General features: G+C 46.2%; 2 protein-coding genes across 5 annotated transcripts in view; both read right to left on the bottom strand.

Annotated features, from left to right (window-relative positions):
* Nucleotides 1-4,471: 4,471 nt before the first annotated feature.
* Nucleotides 4,472-10,169, bottom strand: LOC102261481 (chromosome unknown open reading frame, human C1orf189). Its single transcript, XM_014540785.1, has 4 exons — nt 9,835-10,169; nt 9,454-9,494; nt 6,775-6,904; nt 4,472-4,914 (listed from the first exon to the last, which is right to left on the bottom strand). The coding sequence occupies exons 1-4, from the start codon at nt 9,865-9,867 to the stop codon at nt 4,813-4,815; spliced, it is 306 nt and encodes a 101-aa protein (XP_014396271.1). The 5' UTR covers nt 9,868-10,169; the 3' UTR covers nt 4,472-4,812.
* A 105-nt stretch (nt 10,170-10,274) lies between these two features.
* Nucleotides 10,275-17,880, bottom strand: part of LOC102239502 (chromosome unknown open reading frame, human C1orf43) — a 13,455-nt gene continuing 5,849 nt past the window's right edge. For 2 of the 4 annotated variants that reach the window (XM_005867481.2, XM_005867482.2), the window contains 5 exons: nt 14,512-14,629; nt 14,248-14,301; nt 13,459-13,625; nt 13,321-13,379; nt 10,275-10,876 (listed from right to left, as the gene is read on the bottom strand). In XM_005867481.2, the coding sequence (XP_005867543.1) occupies nt 10,681-10,876; nt 13,321-13,379; nt 13,459-13,625; nt 14,248-14,301; nt 14,512-14,629 (594 nt within the window). In that variant the 3' untranslated portion in view covers nt 10,275-10,680. Of the gene's footprint in view, nt 10,877-13,320; nt 13,380-13,458; nt 13,626-14,247; nt 14,302-14,481; nt 14,630-17,880 lie in introns of all 4 variants that reach the window. The other 2 variants (XM_014540784.1, XM_014540783.1) reach the window with 1 other exon arrangement.

A 17,880-nucleotide genomic window follows, 5' to 3' on the forward strand; every position in this document is an offset into this window, starting at 1 on the left:
CATGCCCTTGACCAGAATCGAACCTGGGACCCTTGAGTCCGCAGGCCGACGCTCTATCCACTGAGCCAAACCGGTTAGGGCAGGGCCCTCTGCCTTCTTGATGACCTTTGCTCCCAGCGAGGAAGCGGCCTGGCCCAGCTGCACAAATGGATGCTTTGACATTGGAGAGAGGAAGTGAGCAAGGAGGGGCCAGCTGGTGTGTGTTGGGGATTGCTTCTCAGAAATCTGCCCCTCCATCTCCTCCTCCTCCTCCTCCTCTTCCTCCTCCTCCTCCTCCGACACCATGGCAACAGGGAGGCAGCTGGGGAAGCCACCTGTGAGCTGGGCTAGTTGAGGGGGAGGTGGGCTGGGGGTAGGGACCTCTGCTCCCCCTCTCTGAGCCTCAGTCTTGACATCTAGAATATGGGCACAGCAACCCAGTTGTGGGCTCCTGTCAATCCAGGTGCTCCAGGAAGCCCAGGCCCAGGCCCAGGCAGGACTCCTTAGGGCAGTGGTTCTCAACCTTCCTAATGCCTCGACCCTTTAATACAGTTCCTCATGCTTTGGTGACCTCCAATTTCATTGTTACAAATTGAACATAATTAAAGCATAGTGATTAATCACAAAAACAATATGTAATTATATATGTGTTTTCCGATGGTCTTAGGCGACCCCTGTGAAAGGGTCGTTCGACCCCCAAAGGGGTCGTCCTGCAGCTGGGGTCTGGGCCAGGGGTGGGGAGTCCCCGAGCCATGTGGCTGTGCTTCCCACCAAGCAGCCTGCCTGGTGTGCCCACTGCACTGTCACTGCGGAGGAGCCCCAGGGAGCAGGAGACAGGGCCCAGGCACAGACACAGGGATGATCTCCCTGTGAGCCCTGCAGTGAGAAGTCTGGGGTGGGAGCTGGGGTGGTCTCCCCTGCCACGGAGCACAGGGCTCAGCTGTTCCCAGAACCCGGTCAAAGCCCCCAAAGGAGCCCTAGCCGGTTTGGCTCGGTGGATAGAGCGTCGTCCCAGGTTTGATTCCGGTCAAGGGCACATGCCCGGGTTGCAAGCTCGATCCCCAGTTGGGGGCTTGCAGGAGGCAGCCAATCAATGATTCTCTCTCATCATTGATGTTTCTCTCTCTCTCTGCCTCTTCCTTCCTCTCTGAAATCAATACAAAATAAAATAAAATAAAACCCCCAAAGGAGGGGTCTATTTCCTGAGGCTGCAGCTCAGATTACTACAGACTGGCCTAAACCGACAGGAACAAGTGCTCTCCCCGTCTGGGTGCCAGAATCTGAAATCAGGGCGTCCAGGGCTGTGCTCCCTCGGAGGGCTCCAGGGCAGGGTCCTTCTTGCCTGGTCAGCTTCTGGGGGCTGCTGGGGCTCCTTTGCTCCTGGCCCCATCCCTTCAACCTCCCCTCATCTTCACGAGGCCTCTCCTCCATCCTCACCTGACTCCTCCTTCATCTTCAGGTGCCCCCTGCTCCGTCCTCTCTATACCCCACAGGCCTGTGTCTGTGGCCCATTTGGATGCAAGGCAGTCACCCCAGGATGCAGACGTGCACTTGACTTCATAAGGAGCTCCGTGTGTTTGGGGAATTGGGAGAAGGGCCTCTGTAAAATTAAATTTCAAATTGTATCCGAAATATGACTGTTTTGGTTTTATAAAAGTATCTCTGCCCATCTGTTCATAAAAAATAAAAATCCACTCCCATCAGACAGGGGTCCGGTCACCGCACCAGTGCCTCCGGGCGGCTGCTCTCTTTGTCCCAAGGTCCCGCCCAGCTGGTAACCTTGGCGGAGTCCGGCTGCCTTGGGGCGAGGGCCCTGCGTGGAGAACATCTCGCCTCCCCTCGCCGCCTCCCCTCGCCGCCTGTGGCTTAGATTACAGAATACCATGATTTCTCCGTCTGGCTTAGGCCACCTGCCTCTCCTGGCAGATTTTGTTTTACCTCGAAATGAAATTGATTCGGGGTCTGCAAACCAGCAGACTGCCTGCATTCGCTCTGAGACTGGCTCTGCCCCGGCGCCTCCTGGTCCAAGTCCCCGATGCCCCCCCACCGCCGTGGCAGCATCTCATCCCCTGGGCCCCCATTCAGCACAGGCACCCTCAGCGCTCCCCTGCAGCCCCAGGGACCTGCTGAGCCCGGGCCCCAGCCGGTCACCAGTTCCCCAGGTCCTGCCTGCAGCCCCGGGTCCTCAAACCAGTCTGGGAGTGGCCGGAGGGTTGACCCCTTAAGCAGAGGGGTGCAGATACCACGTGGGCACTCAGCCCCCACCCCCCCCCCCCTCCCCGGAGGAAATGCCGAGAGCACCCAGTCTGAGCTGAGTCCAGCTCCTGGAGGGCTCAGCCTGCGCAGTGCGGCCACCAGAGGGGACCCGTCTGCAGGGTGGTGGGCAGAACAGGCCTCCCAGGGCAGCTGGGTGCCCACCTGGCCCCAAAGCCGTCCTTCCGCCGCCCCCTTGCCCCTTCCGGAGGGGAACCAGGTGTGGTTTCCGCCCAGCCCAGCTGCCTGCCTTGGGAGGCGGCAGAGGCTGTCGCCCTCTGCTGGCCAGTTCCTGTTACTGCAGGAAGAGTCACCCTGCCACCCAGCCGGTGCCCACTGGGAGCCAGCCCAGCACATCATTCCCATCCGCAGCTCAGAACCAGGCCTCGGCGCCTCCCTCGGCTGGGGTGGAGCAGAGCTGGATTGGGAGTCAGGACGTCTCTGCAGCTGATGTGTGTGGCCCCCATTTTCACGAGCCCAGGAGGCTGCAGGGCCCTCTGTGCATCTGTAACTGTCGCTGTATTACCAGAGGTCCCTTCAGGGCACAAGCTGGAACATGGCAGCCAGGACTTGTACGCAGCCTCCAGGATTGGAGCCCTCTGCTCTTTCCTCCACAGGCTGCAGGGACTTCCTGCCAGGTGCTCTTAGATGGCACCTGGTGCATGAAACAGACTTTTGGGAAAAGGGAAGGAAAAGGTGTGTTTTGCAGTGAACACATAGCCATATGGAGTTGAGGGCAGAAAAAGACCAATGTGAAGGACGACTGACCTATTGGATGCAGATGGCAAAGTGAGAGAAAAGGAAAAAGTGTGTATGGTGATTACATCAGAGAGTGATGGTGTGTTCTGGCAACTTACTGCCTGCAAAATGGGGGTCTCTCCATAGATATAAGGAACAAGCTAATAGTTCTCACAGGGGAAGGGGTGGGAGATGGGAATGTTTTTGGCTGGGTCTCTCTGGTTTGGGATGTCATTCGAATGTAAAGTGGATATTTACATACATTTGGATGTAAAGTAAGGTTCTTTGTGGCCTATAGATGCATATGATTAATCAGTACTTCTCAGTATTTTTCAAATTTTAAATGTTTGTAGACTTAATGCTGTTTCTGGTCCCCTATAAATTCCACAAGTACTTATTTCCTTATGTCTGAAGGCATTTGAGATTGCAACCCTATCATTTGCAGAGGTGGGAATTGAGACCCAGAGGAAAGAGACTTATCCCAGGTCTCACAATAACTGGCTCACTCAAAACCTAAAACCCAATGGACACAAGACACTGTTGGGTAGGGGAGGCCGGGGGAAGGTCAAGGGGGAAAAAAAAGGAGACATATGTACTACTCTTTGTAATACTTTAAGCAATAAAACAAAATTAAAAAACAAACAAAAAAAAACCCCTAAAACCCAGACCTCTTGATTTTCAAGCACCACAGTGGCTGTGGATTAATGGCTACATTCAGAGTTACTTGTCCAAGTGTACAGAAAAATATTAGTGGAGCCTGACCAGTTTTTCTCAGTGGTTAGAACTTCAGCCCAAGCACCCAAGGGTCTCGGGTTCAATTCCAGTCAAGGGCAGGTACCTGGTTGCAGTTTCGATCTCTGCCCCAGTGGGGCAGGCGTTCAGGAGGCTGCCTTCTGCACGCTTGTCTGCAACCCGGGCATGTGCCCCGAATGGGAATCAAACAAGTAACCTTTTGGTGCATGGGATGATGCTCAACTAACTGAGCCCAATTGAGCCACCCTGGCCAGGGTTTTTTTGTTAATCTTCACCCGAGGATATATTTCCATTGGTTTTTAGGGAGAGTGGGAGAGGGAAAGACAGAAACATCAAGGTAAGAGAGACATATTGATTGGTTGCCTCCTGTATGAGCTCTGACCAGGGCCTGGGCCGGGGAAAAGCCTGCAACCGAGGTACATGCCCTTGACTGGAACTTGAGCTTCGACCTATGAAAAGGGAAAGGAAAAGGACCCTTTGGTCCATAGGCCGAGCTCTATCCACTGAGCCAAACCAGCTAGGGCTGCCCAGGGTTTTGATTTTTTAGAGACCTGAAGGAAGGGTGGGAAGCGGGGAGAGAGAGAGAAACAGATGAGAGAGAGAAACATCAATCTGTTGCCTCTAGCAACGGGCCCCAACTGGAGATCAAATCTGCAAGCTGGGTATTCGCCCTGATCAGGAATCGAACCCAGCATCTTCTGATGTGCGGGATGATGCTACGACCAACTGAGCCACGCCAGCCAGGAACTAAGTTTGAACCTTTAAGAACTAGCTTATTTATTAAACCAAATCAGGATTCTCTCACATTGTCTATCTCTCCATCTTCCCTCACCACCTTACATCAACACTACATCTCTCATTCTGACCACAAGGTGTCACTCTTGGTGTTCTGTTTTTTTTCAATTTTTCATAGATGGTTTCCCAAATAGCACCAGGCGGTTGAGAGGCGAGAGTAGAAGCACCACCTTAAGTTGTGGACAGATAACTAGATCCAGGTGTGTTTTGGGAAGGAAGTTCAAGGTGGCAGGAGCTCGAGAAGATTAGATTAGTGGGCATGATGAAAATGGAAGGACAGTATTTCGGATGTCATCAGAATCTTTCCACATAGAAAGCTTTGCCCATCTGATTTAGTTCCTGCTGGTACTGCTGGTGCTCCTTTTCAAATAGCTGGTGCAGGGCGGCTTGACGGACCTGGTGGGAAGGGCACAACAGAATATTGTCAACACAAGAAACATTCAAACCTGTAGAGAATTTTTAAAAAATATATTTTTATTGATTTCAGAGAGGGAGAGGGAGATAGAAATATCAATGATGAGAGAGAATGACTGGCTGCCTCCTACATGCCCCCCATTGGGGGTCGAGCCCACACCCAGGCATATGCCCTGACTGGGAATCGAACGGTGACCTCCTGGTTCATAGGTCGAAGCTCAACCACTGAGCCACACTGGCTGGGCTGTAGAAAATTTTTTTTGAGTTTATTTGAGCCAAACTGTTGACAATTGCCAGAAAGCAAAGTCTCAATGGACTGAGAAAATGCTCCAGAGAATGGCAGTTTTGCATCTTATTTTACACATTACAATCAAAAGAGAAGACGTAAGTGGGTTATATGAAATTCATAGATTAGGGAGGCAGGAGAAAGCAAAGCAGGGGTGAGGGAACCTTTGGGATTGGATAAAAAATTAAGTCAACAATTAACTCAATAACAATGAGGAGATCTGTGGTCTCCACTTTGGTTCAGTAGCTGTACTTTGAGGGGTCTGGAAAAAGTAAATTATTTTGGCTTGGCTGATGTGGCTCAGTGGTTGAGCATTGTCCTATGAACCAAGAGGTAATGGTTCGATTCCCACTCAGGGCACATGCCTGGGTTGAGGGCTTGATCCTCAGTAGGGAGCCTGCAGGAGGCAGGCGATGAGTGATTCTCTCATCATTAATGTTTCTATTTCTCCCTTCCTTTCCAAAAAAATAAAAATAAAAAAATTTAAAGTGAATTATGACATTCTAAAGGTATGTTATCATAGATACAAAAAGACAATTGACAGACTTAACTAAGGTGAAAATTGATCTTTTTCAGGGAAGATTCTATTCTAGGACATGATCACCCACCATAAATTTTTTAGTTAAAAAGTTTTGTTTTGTTTTTTTTAATCCTTACCGGAGATCATACTTTGAGAGAGGAAGGGGGAGAGAGAGAGAAACATCTATCAGTTGCCTTCCATATGTGCCCCGACCAGGGATTGAACCCACAACCCAGGTATGTGTCCTGACCAGTAATTGAACCGGCAACCTTTCAGTGCACAGGACAACGCTCAATTAACTGAACCACTCCAGCAGGCTAGTTAAAAAGTTTTAATTTCTGGCCATTCTTTGTGGTTATTTTAAGTCTCTGAGTTTGTAAGGCCACCATGCAGGCCTTCCCTGAACTTGTCAGTTTTAGTATGTGGCCTCTTTTCAACCACAGTATGATGTTGCCCTCTGTTTACCCCCCTTTCTCATTCTCTCTCCCAGGTTGCTTTCCCATTATTCTATCATGCCCTCTTGGGTCTGGACTTAGCTGTGACATAAAGCTAGGCAGGAGCATAGAGGCTACACCACTGAAGGAGAAGCCCATCCAATTTTTTCCTCCAGGTGAAGCCCCATGTTCAGCAAATATTTGCTGAGAACATATAATGAACCAGGAACTCTGCTAGGCACCTGGGATACAAAGATGGTAACATGACAACAATTGGGGACCCCAGGGAGAGAGATTTTGAGAGGCAGGTGCTGGGCACTAAAGCAGTTTTGAGTCTCACCAAGATGAGAGGAGCAAGGGCTAGACTGAACTTTGAAACTTTGTAATGTTCCATCTGCAGCTGAATGCAAAGAATCACTCAGTAAAAAGGTGCTTAAGGCATTTAAGAGTTAAAGAGTTATTGCTCTGGTGCAGTCGTGAAAACCTCAGAGGAAAGTAATGGCAGGGTGAGTAATAGCAGAGATTAAGAGTTTGGGAATCTCAGTGCGCATAGCACAGAGCAGTAGTGGATGAGACTTAAGGTCATCCTTGCTAGAACTCACCATCAACAGTTGCTTGTTGGCCAGTGCCAACTCCTGTGCCATGGCATCCTGAATCCTTAGAGTAACATAAGGGTTTCTCCTCTGGCTCAATGTCGTCTGCCACAGACAGAGAGTGCGTGCATTTCGCCATCTGTCCCAGGTATAGAGGTAGGGTTAGAATGGGTTAGAGTTAGGAATGGAGACAAAAACCCCATCAGTGTGTCTGCTTCTTTTTTTTTTTCAGAGAAGAAGGGAGAGGGAGAGAGAGATAGAAACATCAATGATGAGAAAGAATCATTGATCAGCTGCCTCCTGCATGCCCCCTCCTGGGGATCGAGCCCGCAACCTGGGCACGTGCCCTTGACTGGAATCGAACCCAGGACCCTTCAGTCCGCAGGCTGATGCTCTATCCACTGAACCAAACCGGCTAGAACAGTGTGGTTGCTTCTTCACCAAAATCTTTGTGATAGTGTCAGAAGACTGCAAACTCCTTGAAAGGGTACCTAGAACAGACTTAGAACCTTGTATAAAGTACATTTTGTCATTTAATCATCATAGCAAGCATGTACCATAGATATTTTCATATGCAGACAAGGAAACTAAAATTTCAGGTGCGTTGCCCAAGGTCACTTAATAGCAGACCTGCATATCAAATCCAACCTGAGGATTAACTCCTTCCATCATACCAGTGATTCTCAATCCTGACTAGACACATTTTTGGAAGATTAATGTTTTTTTAATACATAAAAGGAATACACATATGCATCATATATGCCTATATAAATACATACATATATATGTATTCTCTGCTCAGATAACCCCCGAGATTTTTTAAATTTTTTTGATTTCAGAGGGAGAGGGAGAGATAGAAACATCAATGATGAGAATCATTGATTGGCTGCCTCTTGCACGCCCCTTACAGGGGATCGAGCCTGCAACCCAGGCATGTGCCCTTGACTGGAATCGAACCTGGGACCCTTTAGTTTGTAGATTAATGCTCTATCCACTAAGCCAAACCAACTAGGGCCCCAGAGATTTTTTTAAAAATCAAGTATTTTTTACAGATTACTAGAAAATTAAATCCATACAGAAATATAGTGTGAAAGCTTCATTCTTCTGCTCCAGTCCTTCTCAACAAAGCTATCAGTTTCTTGTGTATCTTTCCAGAAAATGTTTCTATCAGATACCAGCAAGTACATCTTTTAATTTTTTCATAAAAGCATATTTATATAGGCAGCATAACTTAACAATTTGAACTTTTCATATCAGCACACAGAAGTTTTGCTTCATTCTGTTTAAAGGCTGCCTAGCATTTTTGTATCATAATATACCTAGCTGGGTGGTTTCTACTTTTTCACTTTTATTAACTGATTGATTTTAGAGAGGAAGGGGGGGGGGAGGAAGGAGGGAGAGAGAGGAGAGAGAGAGAGGGAGAGAGAGGGAGGAAGGGAGAGAGAGAGGGAGAGAGAGAGAGAGAAACATCAATTGGTTGCCTCCCGCAGGGGTCAAACCTACAATCTGGTATATGCCCTGACCGGAAGTCAAACCTGCCTCCTTTTGGTGCACAGGATGATGCTCCCACTGAGCCACACTGCCCAGGACTGCATACCTGTGCTTTTTAAAAAGTTCCTCCAGGTAAAGGATATATACAGCCTAGGCTTTTGAATCTTCTCACCCATTCAACAAATACTGCATACCTACCACATGATTAGTACAATGCCAGGCAACAAATACTTGCATTCTCTTTAAAATATAAAACAAAAACAGAGCTGGTGTGGCTCAGCAGTTGAGTGTGGACCCAGGAACCAAGAGGTCACTGGTTCAATTCTTGGTCTGGGTACATGCCTGGGTTTCGGGCTCGATCTCCAGTGGGGGTGTGTGCAGGAGGCAGCCGATCAATGATGTTACTCTCTCATCCATGTTTCTACCTCTGTCCCTCTCCCTTCCTCTCTCTCTAAAAATCAATTAAAAACATTTAAAAAGTAAATAAAAATAAGACAACAAAAACTCCGATTTTCCTTTAGAGAATGGTAAGGGACAATAAAAACCATTGTCTAGGCACTGGCTGGTGCTGCTCAGTTGATTGGAGCATTGTCCCATACACCAAAGGTTGTGGGTTCAAATCCCAGTCAGGGGACACATCTAAGTTGCAGGTTTGATCTCCAGTCTGGGCACCTTTGGAAAGGCAACTGATTGATGTTTCTCTCTCACATTAACATTGCCCTCTCCCTTCCCTTCTCTTTAAAAAATCAATAAGCATGGCCTCTAGTGAGGATTAAAAAACAATCCCATTGTTACAGCTTAACATAGTGGGCACTAGGAGGCTATCTCTGGCCCTCTTCACACCGGTTTTCCTTTTTTTTAAAAATATGTTTTATTGATTTTACAGAGAGGAAGGGAGAGGGACAGAGTTAGAAACATCAAACATCAATGAGAGAGAAACATCGATCAGCTGCCTCCCGCACCCTCCCTGCTGGGCATCGAGCCCGCAACCAAACTACATGCCCTTGACCAGAATCGAACCTGGGACCCTTTAGTCCGCAGGCCAATGCTCTATCCACTGAACCAAACCGGTTAGGGCATGTTTGTCTTCTTGATGAGCCCCTAGAAAGATGATCCAGAGCTGAGAGATGGCTCAGGGAGTACAAGAGGGTAAAGGTTAAGCTGAAGAGTAAGGGAAGAAATAGAAGCAGAGATTACCTGTCAATCATCTTCTTAAGTATCAGGTTCCTTTGAAAACTCTGCAAGAAAAGGGAGTTCTGTTGACCTGCTTTCTATCTCCAGTTCCTCACCCCTAGTGCCCTGCTCTAGTGGGAGACACACTGATCTTTTTCTTTTGAGAGGGGCTAATTTTCTAGGGGAGGTGGGAAGAAAGGTCTATGCCTTTCAGAACGGATCAAAGAGCATAGGTAGGAGTTATGACATACATAAATACTATGAGCCAGGCATAGTATGTGCCAGATACGGTCTCCCACTTCTGTTACTATCCTTGTTACAAGGGCCTCTCTCAGAAGGGCCACTCCTGGTAAACTTATCTGGAAAATCCCCTCCACCCCAGCTTCTCCTTCCAACTCTGCATACGCTTTCTGTCTTTGCCAGGTTTTCCGTAGACATGTTTATAGACTTTGTCTGATGTGGTCTGGGAGACTGAGCAGGCTCTTTCTGTTTGGTTCAGTAACCAAGGTTTCAGTAGTCATAGCAACATTTTTGCCTCCAACAATGACCCTACAGGTAGGAGTTGATTGGTCACCTGGGCTGGTGCCTGAGACACCTGAAAGAATCCTGGTTCTCGTGTTCTATTAGTGACACAGGCAATTTTATGAGCAAGGACCAGAGTCCCAATTTTAAGATTTCTTCTGTTGGGATCCCAAGGAATATCTGTATGGTCCCAGATCCAGGGTCCAGTCCTATCAATTCTCTGAAGGCAAATCCTCATGCTGTATCTTGAGGCAGATGCAGAGAACATATCATATGCCTGTTTTACTAAAAGGCAACTGTAAATGAATGAATCATATACTTTATTGTTTAATTGTTCATTTTATTAATTTATAAAGTCAGACCAGTGCATTGGTCTGACCATTCTTCCCCTGTCACCCCAACTCTCTCACCCTTGGGATTATAGTCTAGAAAGGGGCAGATGAACTATGATCAAAACCAAGTGAGGATTTTTAAGGAAGCTCTGACAGAAACATTAAGAAAAACATCTTAATTCAACTCCAGAAAAAAAGTGCTACCAAGGGAAAATAAAGTCTTAACTGGTGTTTTGAAACTGGCCATAAGGAAGGCTTGGAGAATGATTCTCTAGGCATGAGCTCTAAGAGCTGTGGACACGACCGGGAGCTTCGGCTGATCCAGATGACCTGAGGGGCACCCAGCCAGCACAATGCAGTCTCTCTGGCTCCATCAACAGCAAGTCCTTCAGCGCCATCACAGAGTGCTCTCTAGTGTGTTATAGTTGTCCTTGAAGCTCTTCAGTTCAAGGAAGTGCTTGGCACGTTTACTCTTCTGGCTGGAGGGGAGGTATGTCACCTGGATGGTGGTTGGGGAGACCTCAGGAGACTGGGTTAGGTCCTTGGCTGCTGACTGATGCTGTCGCTGAGAGTTCCCACTTCGTGCTTTGACCCTGAAGAACACAGAGGGCAGGTCACAGGCAGAATGAGGACTAATGAAAGAATAGAATTCGAGGTTCATCCACCCCATAAATGCAGTTGTAGCACAAATGGTCTCTATCCTATTTTATAAACTAATTACTAAAATCCTACCTGGCAGCTTAGAAATAGAGTAATCGATTTTCCCACTGAGTCCCTGCCTCTGGCCCAACCTTTTCATCTCACTACTCTTAAAGAAAACTTCTAATTCTGGTGAGTCGCCTAATGTGTGTATGCCGCTAATATTTTCCCAGTCCAGAGAGAATCCCTTGAGAATAAAATATCAAATAATAAGAATAAAAGTAACTACTGAGTACTGATCACATTAGGACATTAAACTTGGTGCTTTCCTAACATCTAATTTACTAATATCTCAATATTCTTACATTGTGGGATCATTTCATTTTTCAGGTTAGGAAACTGAGGGTCCATTAAGTAACTTGCTTGAGGTCACAAAGCTATTAAGTGACAGAAAGCTGGGATTCAAACCTAAGTTAGTCAGGTTTCAGAGCCTATACTATTTTTCACTACATCCATTGAACCTTTCTAGAAGCTAGAAATCAAAGAGACTAAATTAAAAATTTTTTATAGTAAAATAAACATAAAAGTTGCTATTTTTGTATTTAAATCTTTTTAAAAAAATATATTTTATTGATTTTTTACAGAGAGGAAGGGAGATAGAGAGTTAGAAACATCGATGAGAGAGAAACATCGATCAGCTGCCTCCTGCACACCTCCTACTGGGGATGTGCCCGCAACCCAGGTACATGCCCTTGACCGGAATCGAACCCGGGACCTTCCGCAGGCTGACGCTCTATCCACTGAGCCAAACCGGTTTCGGCTGTATTTAAATCTTAACTATTTTTTATAGAACCTTATTGATTTTTTAGAGGAAGGAAGGGAGAGAGGGAGAAATATTGACTTGAGAAACATGAATTGTTTGCCTCCTGTACCTGCCCCAACTGGGATTGAACATACAACCTAGGTATGTGCCTCTGATCAGGAATTGAACCTGTGACCTTCCCGTGGACAGGACAACAATCCAAACAAATAAGCCACTCTAGCCAGGGCCCATCTTAACTATTTTTAAATGTTTACAGTTTAGTAGTGTTAGGTACATTTACATTATTGTGTGACTAATATCCAGAATTTTTTTTCATCTTGCAAAACAAACCCTCTACCTATTAACTCTCTATTCCTCCTTTCCTCCAGCCCATGGCAACCACCATTCTGCTGTCTATCTCTACGAATTTAACTGCTCTAAGCATCTCAAGTAACGGAGTCATAAAATATTTGTCTTTTAAAAAAAAAGTTTTTTTTGCCGTAACCGGTTTGGCTCAGTGGATAGAGCGTCGGCCTGCGGACTGAAGGGTCCCAGGTTTGATTCCGGTCAAGGGCATGTACCTGGGTTGCGGACACATACCCAGTGATCGATATTTCTCTCTCATCGATGTTTCTAACTCTCTATCCCTCTTCCTTCCTCTCTGTAAAAAAATCAATAAAATATATATTTAAAAAAAAAAGTTTTGAACAGGCCTCCTGCCTGACTTCTAGACCAAATGCCCTTTCCTATCCTTCCCACATGCTCATTTTCATTACCATTGCTAGTAGTTTTTAGTAGGAACAAGGTGGTTTATTCTTAGGAACAGAGAAAAGACAGGACAGACATAACCCTTATCGTTTGAGAAAGATCCATACTCAACACATCAGAAAACAGATGTATTCTTTCTTTTCATGCTGTTAACTTTTTATTCTAGATTGGCTTATCCTTTTTACCCTTTCATTTTAACACTAGAGGCCCAATGCACAAAATTTGTGCAAGGGGCTAGGCCCCCGCAGCCCCGACTTCATCCGGAAGGTTGTCCGGGATGGTTGTTCTGCTGTTGGGCTGTCCGGTCCAATGAGCATATTATGCTTTTATTATTATAGATTTGCATAAACAACATAATGAAACTGTTAGTACATATTTAAAACATTCCCAGAAAGTCATGATTCCTCTCCTCTAACACACATACTCATCAGGGGACTCTACAGTGATGTCCTATGTTCTAGAGGTTACTAATGCTTAAAGTAGTAATAAAAATGGGTGGCATTTAAATCTTATTTTTATCAGACCAAGGCACTGAAGGAGGACCCTGGGAGAGAAGGCATCTCTGTGCTGAAAAACTCTACTCCTTTTTACACCAATTAAAAAAGAGGTGAACAAAAGCAGGGGAAGGTTCGCTTATTAGCTTGTTGAGGTGCATCTGCTTTCCAATGTGAGCGAGAGGCAGTTCTCATTGTTTGGGACCTGACACTCTTACGTTACCATGGATTCTGTTCACATCGCTTTATGGAGGCCATCTCACTATGGAAGCAGTCCAGCACTACTATATATTCTCTAACCAGTCCCCTCTGACATATTCCCCTCTAAACTCACACTGTGGCCAGCTCACTCAGGGCCTCCTGATAGCGCAGGTACTCTCTCTGGCCAAAGACCTGAGGAAAAAGGAAGGGAGAGTGAGGATCTCTTAGTGTGGGGATCCCTTCAGTTCCCTTTAGTGGCAACCCAGCTTACCCCAGTCCCATAGCGGGCTGTCTCATAGCCATCCAGCAGGGTATCAATGAGGGCCTTGCGCACACCCTTGAAAGGAGTACTAGTGTTTCGAAGATCTAGCAGGTAGGAGCGAAAATTTTTGCCCATTAAGGAACGGGGATGCCGGCCTTCAGCATGAAATGGGATTTCTGAGGAGATAAATAATAGCACAATGCTACCCCTTCTTCCATTTGTTACTCTTTCTAGTTAATTTCCCAAACTTAGAAATGGATCCAATGAATGAATTGCAGGGAAGTTCTAAAGAATTAAGAAGACCAGAGGTATAGAGCTGTGTCTGAGTTGTCATTTGGTGGTGGCAACACAAATGTAACTATACCAATGATACACAATCGTGTTACCCTCCTATTTACCCCCTACATATCTACCCTGGCTTTAAGACATAAACTATGTTTTAGTTGAGACAGAATATATATGATAATGGTTATAGAATAAAAGAAGTAAAGAATAATCTATCTGGGGCTTAGCAAAAGAGCTTGTCTTTTGCAGAAAACAAGCAAATTGCCACCACCCAGCTCATGACACTTAAGGTCTAAAGAACAAAACAAATTCAGACTCTTTGGAGAAGAAATAAGTTGTCTACATCATTTTCTCATGCAAAAGAGTCACCCAATACTCACAAAACTAGGAAAATTCCTACGAACCAGAGAGAGTGTGCAGAAAGGACAAATTCTAACGTACATAAAGTGGGTTCCTCCCCCTCTTCCCTAATGAGCTTTCAGGATCCCGAATGGCCCGTCAAGTAGCCCTTACCAGAGGCACGGATGGCATCTAGAGCTTTCATCCTGTATAAATAGTTGTAGCAACCTGTTGAGAAAGAGAGTGGTCTCAGATATAAGCCTCAAAAAAGTCTCTAAACGCCAAGCTAAAAACCTGCCCTCCACATGTCATATACCCAGTAACACAGGACCCACAGCTGCTGGTTTTGCCAGCAGCTATGTTACAACTCTGAGAGCAAAGGAATTCTGAACTTGCAGGACTCCCCACTGAAGTATTTTCCAAGAGAATGCCACACACTCTGATTTCCCTGGGTGTCCAGCTGCAGCAGTCTTGCATCATCATCCGCAAGGAGCTGAGGTTCATACTTGATATCCTGAACCCTGGATAGTCGAATATCAATCTCCTCTTTTAAGTCCTGTTCAGAGAAAAGAATACACAATCACTTACCCTGCACTCTGCTTTCCATTAATCTGGACATGGAGCAGAGCAAATGAGCAACTAAGATGACAGAAGCAGAGAAAATGCTCATTTGGCTAATGAAATTGCAAGATAAGACTCAAAAATGTAATAATGGTCTCTCTTTGCCCCAGTGTAGCTCAGTTGGTTGGAATGTCGTCCCATACACTGAAAGGTTGAGGGTTCAATTCCAGTCAGGGCACATACCTAGGTTGGGGATTTGATCCCTGGTTGGGGCATGTACAGGAGACAACTACTCGCTCTCTCTCTCTATCCTCCTTCCCCTCTCTCTAAAAATAACATGTTCTCTGGTGAGGAATTTAAAAAAAGAAAAGAAAAAAAAGAATGGTCTCTCCTTATCAGTCTGAACTGTGTGCGGGCTGCTTGGTCTGTGGCAGCAGCAGGCAATGTCTCTGGTACCATGAGCTGCTTCAGCCCTGAGGAGCGCCATGCCCTTCATCCTTGAGTACCGCATCTCCCTCAAAATTCAGAAAGCCCAGACGGCGTGGTTCAGTGGTTGAGCGATGACCTATGAACCAGGAGGTTGTGGTTCCATTTCCAGTCAGGGCACATGCCTGAGTTGTAGGCTCGATCCCCAATGTGGGGCATGCAGGAGGCAGCCAATCAATGATTCTCTCTCATCACTGATATTTCTATCTCTCCCTCTCTGAAATCAATAAAATGTATATTTAAAAAAAAAAGAGAAAAATTAAAAAGGACAGCCGTGGCTGGTGTGGCTCAGTTGGTTGGGCGCCGTTCCATGCAACGGACAATTTGACAGTTCGATTTCTGGTCAGGGGACATGCCTGGGTAGGGGGCATGGCATGTAGGAGGCAGATGATTGATGCTTTCACACTGATGTTTCTCTCTCACCCTCTCCCTCTAAAAGTAAAAACATAAAAATAAAAAAGGACAATACACATCTCCATTTCATGATATCCCAATTTATACAGATAAGGATGTGTTCCATATGGTAGTTGAAGTACCACACTGGTCTTACTACAAAGGACCATTCAAAACCAATTAAACGAGGTGAAAAGAGGAAAATTCCATTTTGTTGCAAATTTGTTCCCTTATAAAGGATATATGTGGCACTATGGTGCCATCCCTCACACTTAGGAAGACCCAGGACACAAAGATGAATATCCAGAACTTAAAAGAGGACCCAATTGATATCTGTGAAACTGGAAGCAAGGTATATGCAAGAGGTGAAATAAATAAAAGTACTCATGACCATTGGAGAGTGTTGGTGACAAAGAAAATCCATGGAAAAGGAATCAGCTGCATGATTATCACAATCTGAGAGCCCGTTCAAGTGTGAGCCTGATCCTGCCAAAGCCATTGTGGATGCTTTCCTACCACCACGTGAATCTGCCTGTACAATACCAGCATATCACAAGTGGTTCCATCACCAGAAAACAAGGAAATTTCTCTGGAATACAAGGTCATATTGCTGCATCCTATTCATCTGGAAGTATCAGATACAAAAGTAGAGGGCTTTTTGTTGTTGTTGATCATTGCTGGAGGGTATTTTTTCCACTGATTTTAGAGAGTGGGAGAGAGGAGAGAGAAATATTGATGTGAGACAGCCACATTAATTGGTTGCCTCCCACCCAAGTCCCATCCTAGGCGGGGAACCTGCAACCCAGGTACTTGCTGATGACCAGAATCGAACCTGTGACCCTTCGCTTCCTGGGCTGACACTCTAACCATTACAGAATACTGACCAGGGCAGAAAAAATACTTTTTGAATCTGTAATTTGTCTTTCAAAATTTTAAATAACCTTTATTGAGGGTAAATTTACATGCAACAAAATGCAACCATTTGTGTAGGTGGATGAGTTTTGACAAATGAATATACCCAATCACCATTCCAATCAAGAAACAGAACATGCCCTGGCTGATGTGGCTCAGTTGGTTAGTATTGTCCTGGGTGCAACAGAGGATTATGGATTTGGTTCCTAGTCAGGGCATATACCCAGGTTGCTGGTTCAACCCTCTGTTGGGGCAGGTACTGCAGGCAAGCCAACCAATCAATATTTCTCTCCCTCTACCTTCCTCTCTATCAATGAAAAGCATATCCTTGGATGAGGGTTTAAAAAAAAAAAAAAAGATACAGAACATTTCCATCACCCCAGAATGTTCTTCATACTCATTTGCAGTCAACCTTTCCCGCTGGGCAACACTGTTGTGCTTTCTATCAATACAGTTCTGTCTGTTCTAGAATTTCATATAAATGGAATAGAATTACCCTTAGCCGGTTTGGCTCAGTGGATAGAGTGTCAGCCTGAGGATTGAAGGGTCCTGGGTTCGATTCTGGTCAAGGGCACATGCCCGGGTTGTGGGCTTGATTCCCAGTAGGGGGCGTGCAAGAGGGAGCTGATCAATGATTTTCTTTCATCATCAATGGTTCTATCTTTCGCTCCCTCAAGTCTCTGAAATCAATACAAAAAATAAAAGAAAGAAATGGAGTGGAATTATATGGTATGTTTTTGTGAATGGCTTTTTTCACTCAGGATGTTTTCAAGATTCATTCACATTTGTGACTTACATTCACAAATACTTTGGAGCTTCATTAGTGTTCATGTATTTATCTCAATTTATTTTCATTTCCTATAGTATTCCAGAATATAACTATACTAGAGGTCTGGTGCACGTAATTCGTGCACTGGGGGGGCGGGGGAGGGTCTCTCAGCCTGGCCTGCGCCCTCTTGCAGTCTGGGAGCCCTCGAATGATGTCCGACTGATGGCTTAGACCAGCAGTCGGACATCCTTAACGCTGCTGCAGAGGCGGGAGAGGCTTCCACCACCACTGCTGCGCTCAACAGCTGTGAGCCCAGCTTCTGGCTGAACGGCGCTCCCCTGGTGGTCAGTGCACATCATAGCGACTGGTTGTTCTGCCGTTCACTCGATTTGCATATTAGCCGTTTATTATATAGGATATTACTAGAGGCCCAGTGCCCGATTGAAATCGTGGGAGGAGGCACCCTGCCGGGGGCTGGGACCCACAACTGCCCCGCGTAGCCCCTGCCACCACATTGTTTTGGCTGGGGTGGAGGCGTGCTCTGAGCCGTGCGGTGGCAGCTCGGAACATGCCCCCAGCAGTATGTTGTGTCTGCTGGGGTGGGGGCAGGAGCTCCTGTGTGTTGTGTCTCCCCTCCAGCCCAGCCCCAGCCTCTCCGTGTGTTGTGTCTCCACTCTGGCCAGCCC

The sequence above is a fragment of the Myotis brandtii genome, unplaced genomic scaffold (assembly GCF_000412655.1).
Source record: "Myotis brandtii unplaced genomic scaffold, ASM41265v1 scaffold250, whole genome shotgun sequence".
Taxonomy (NCBI): Eukaryota; Metazoa; Chordata; class Mammalia; order Chiroptera; family Vespertilionidae; genus Myotis; species Myotis brandtii.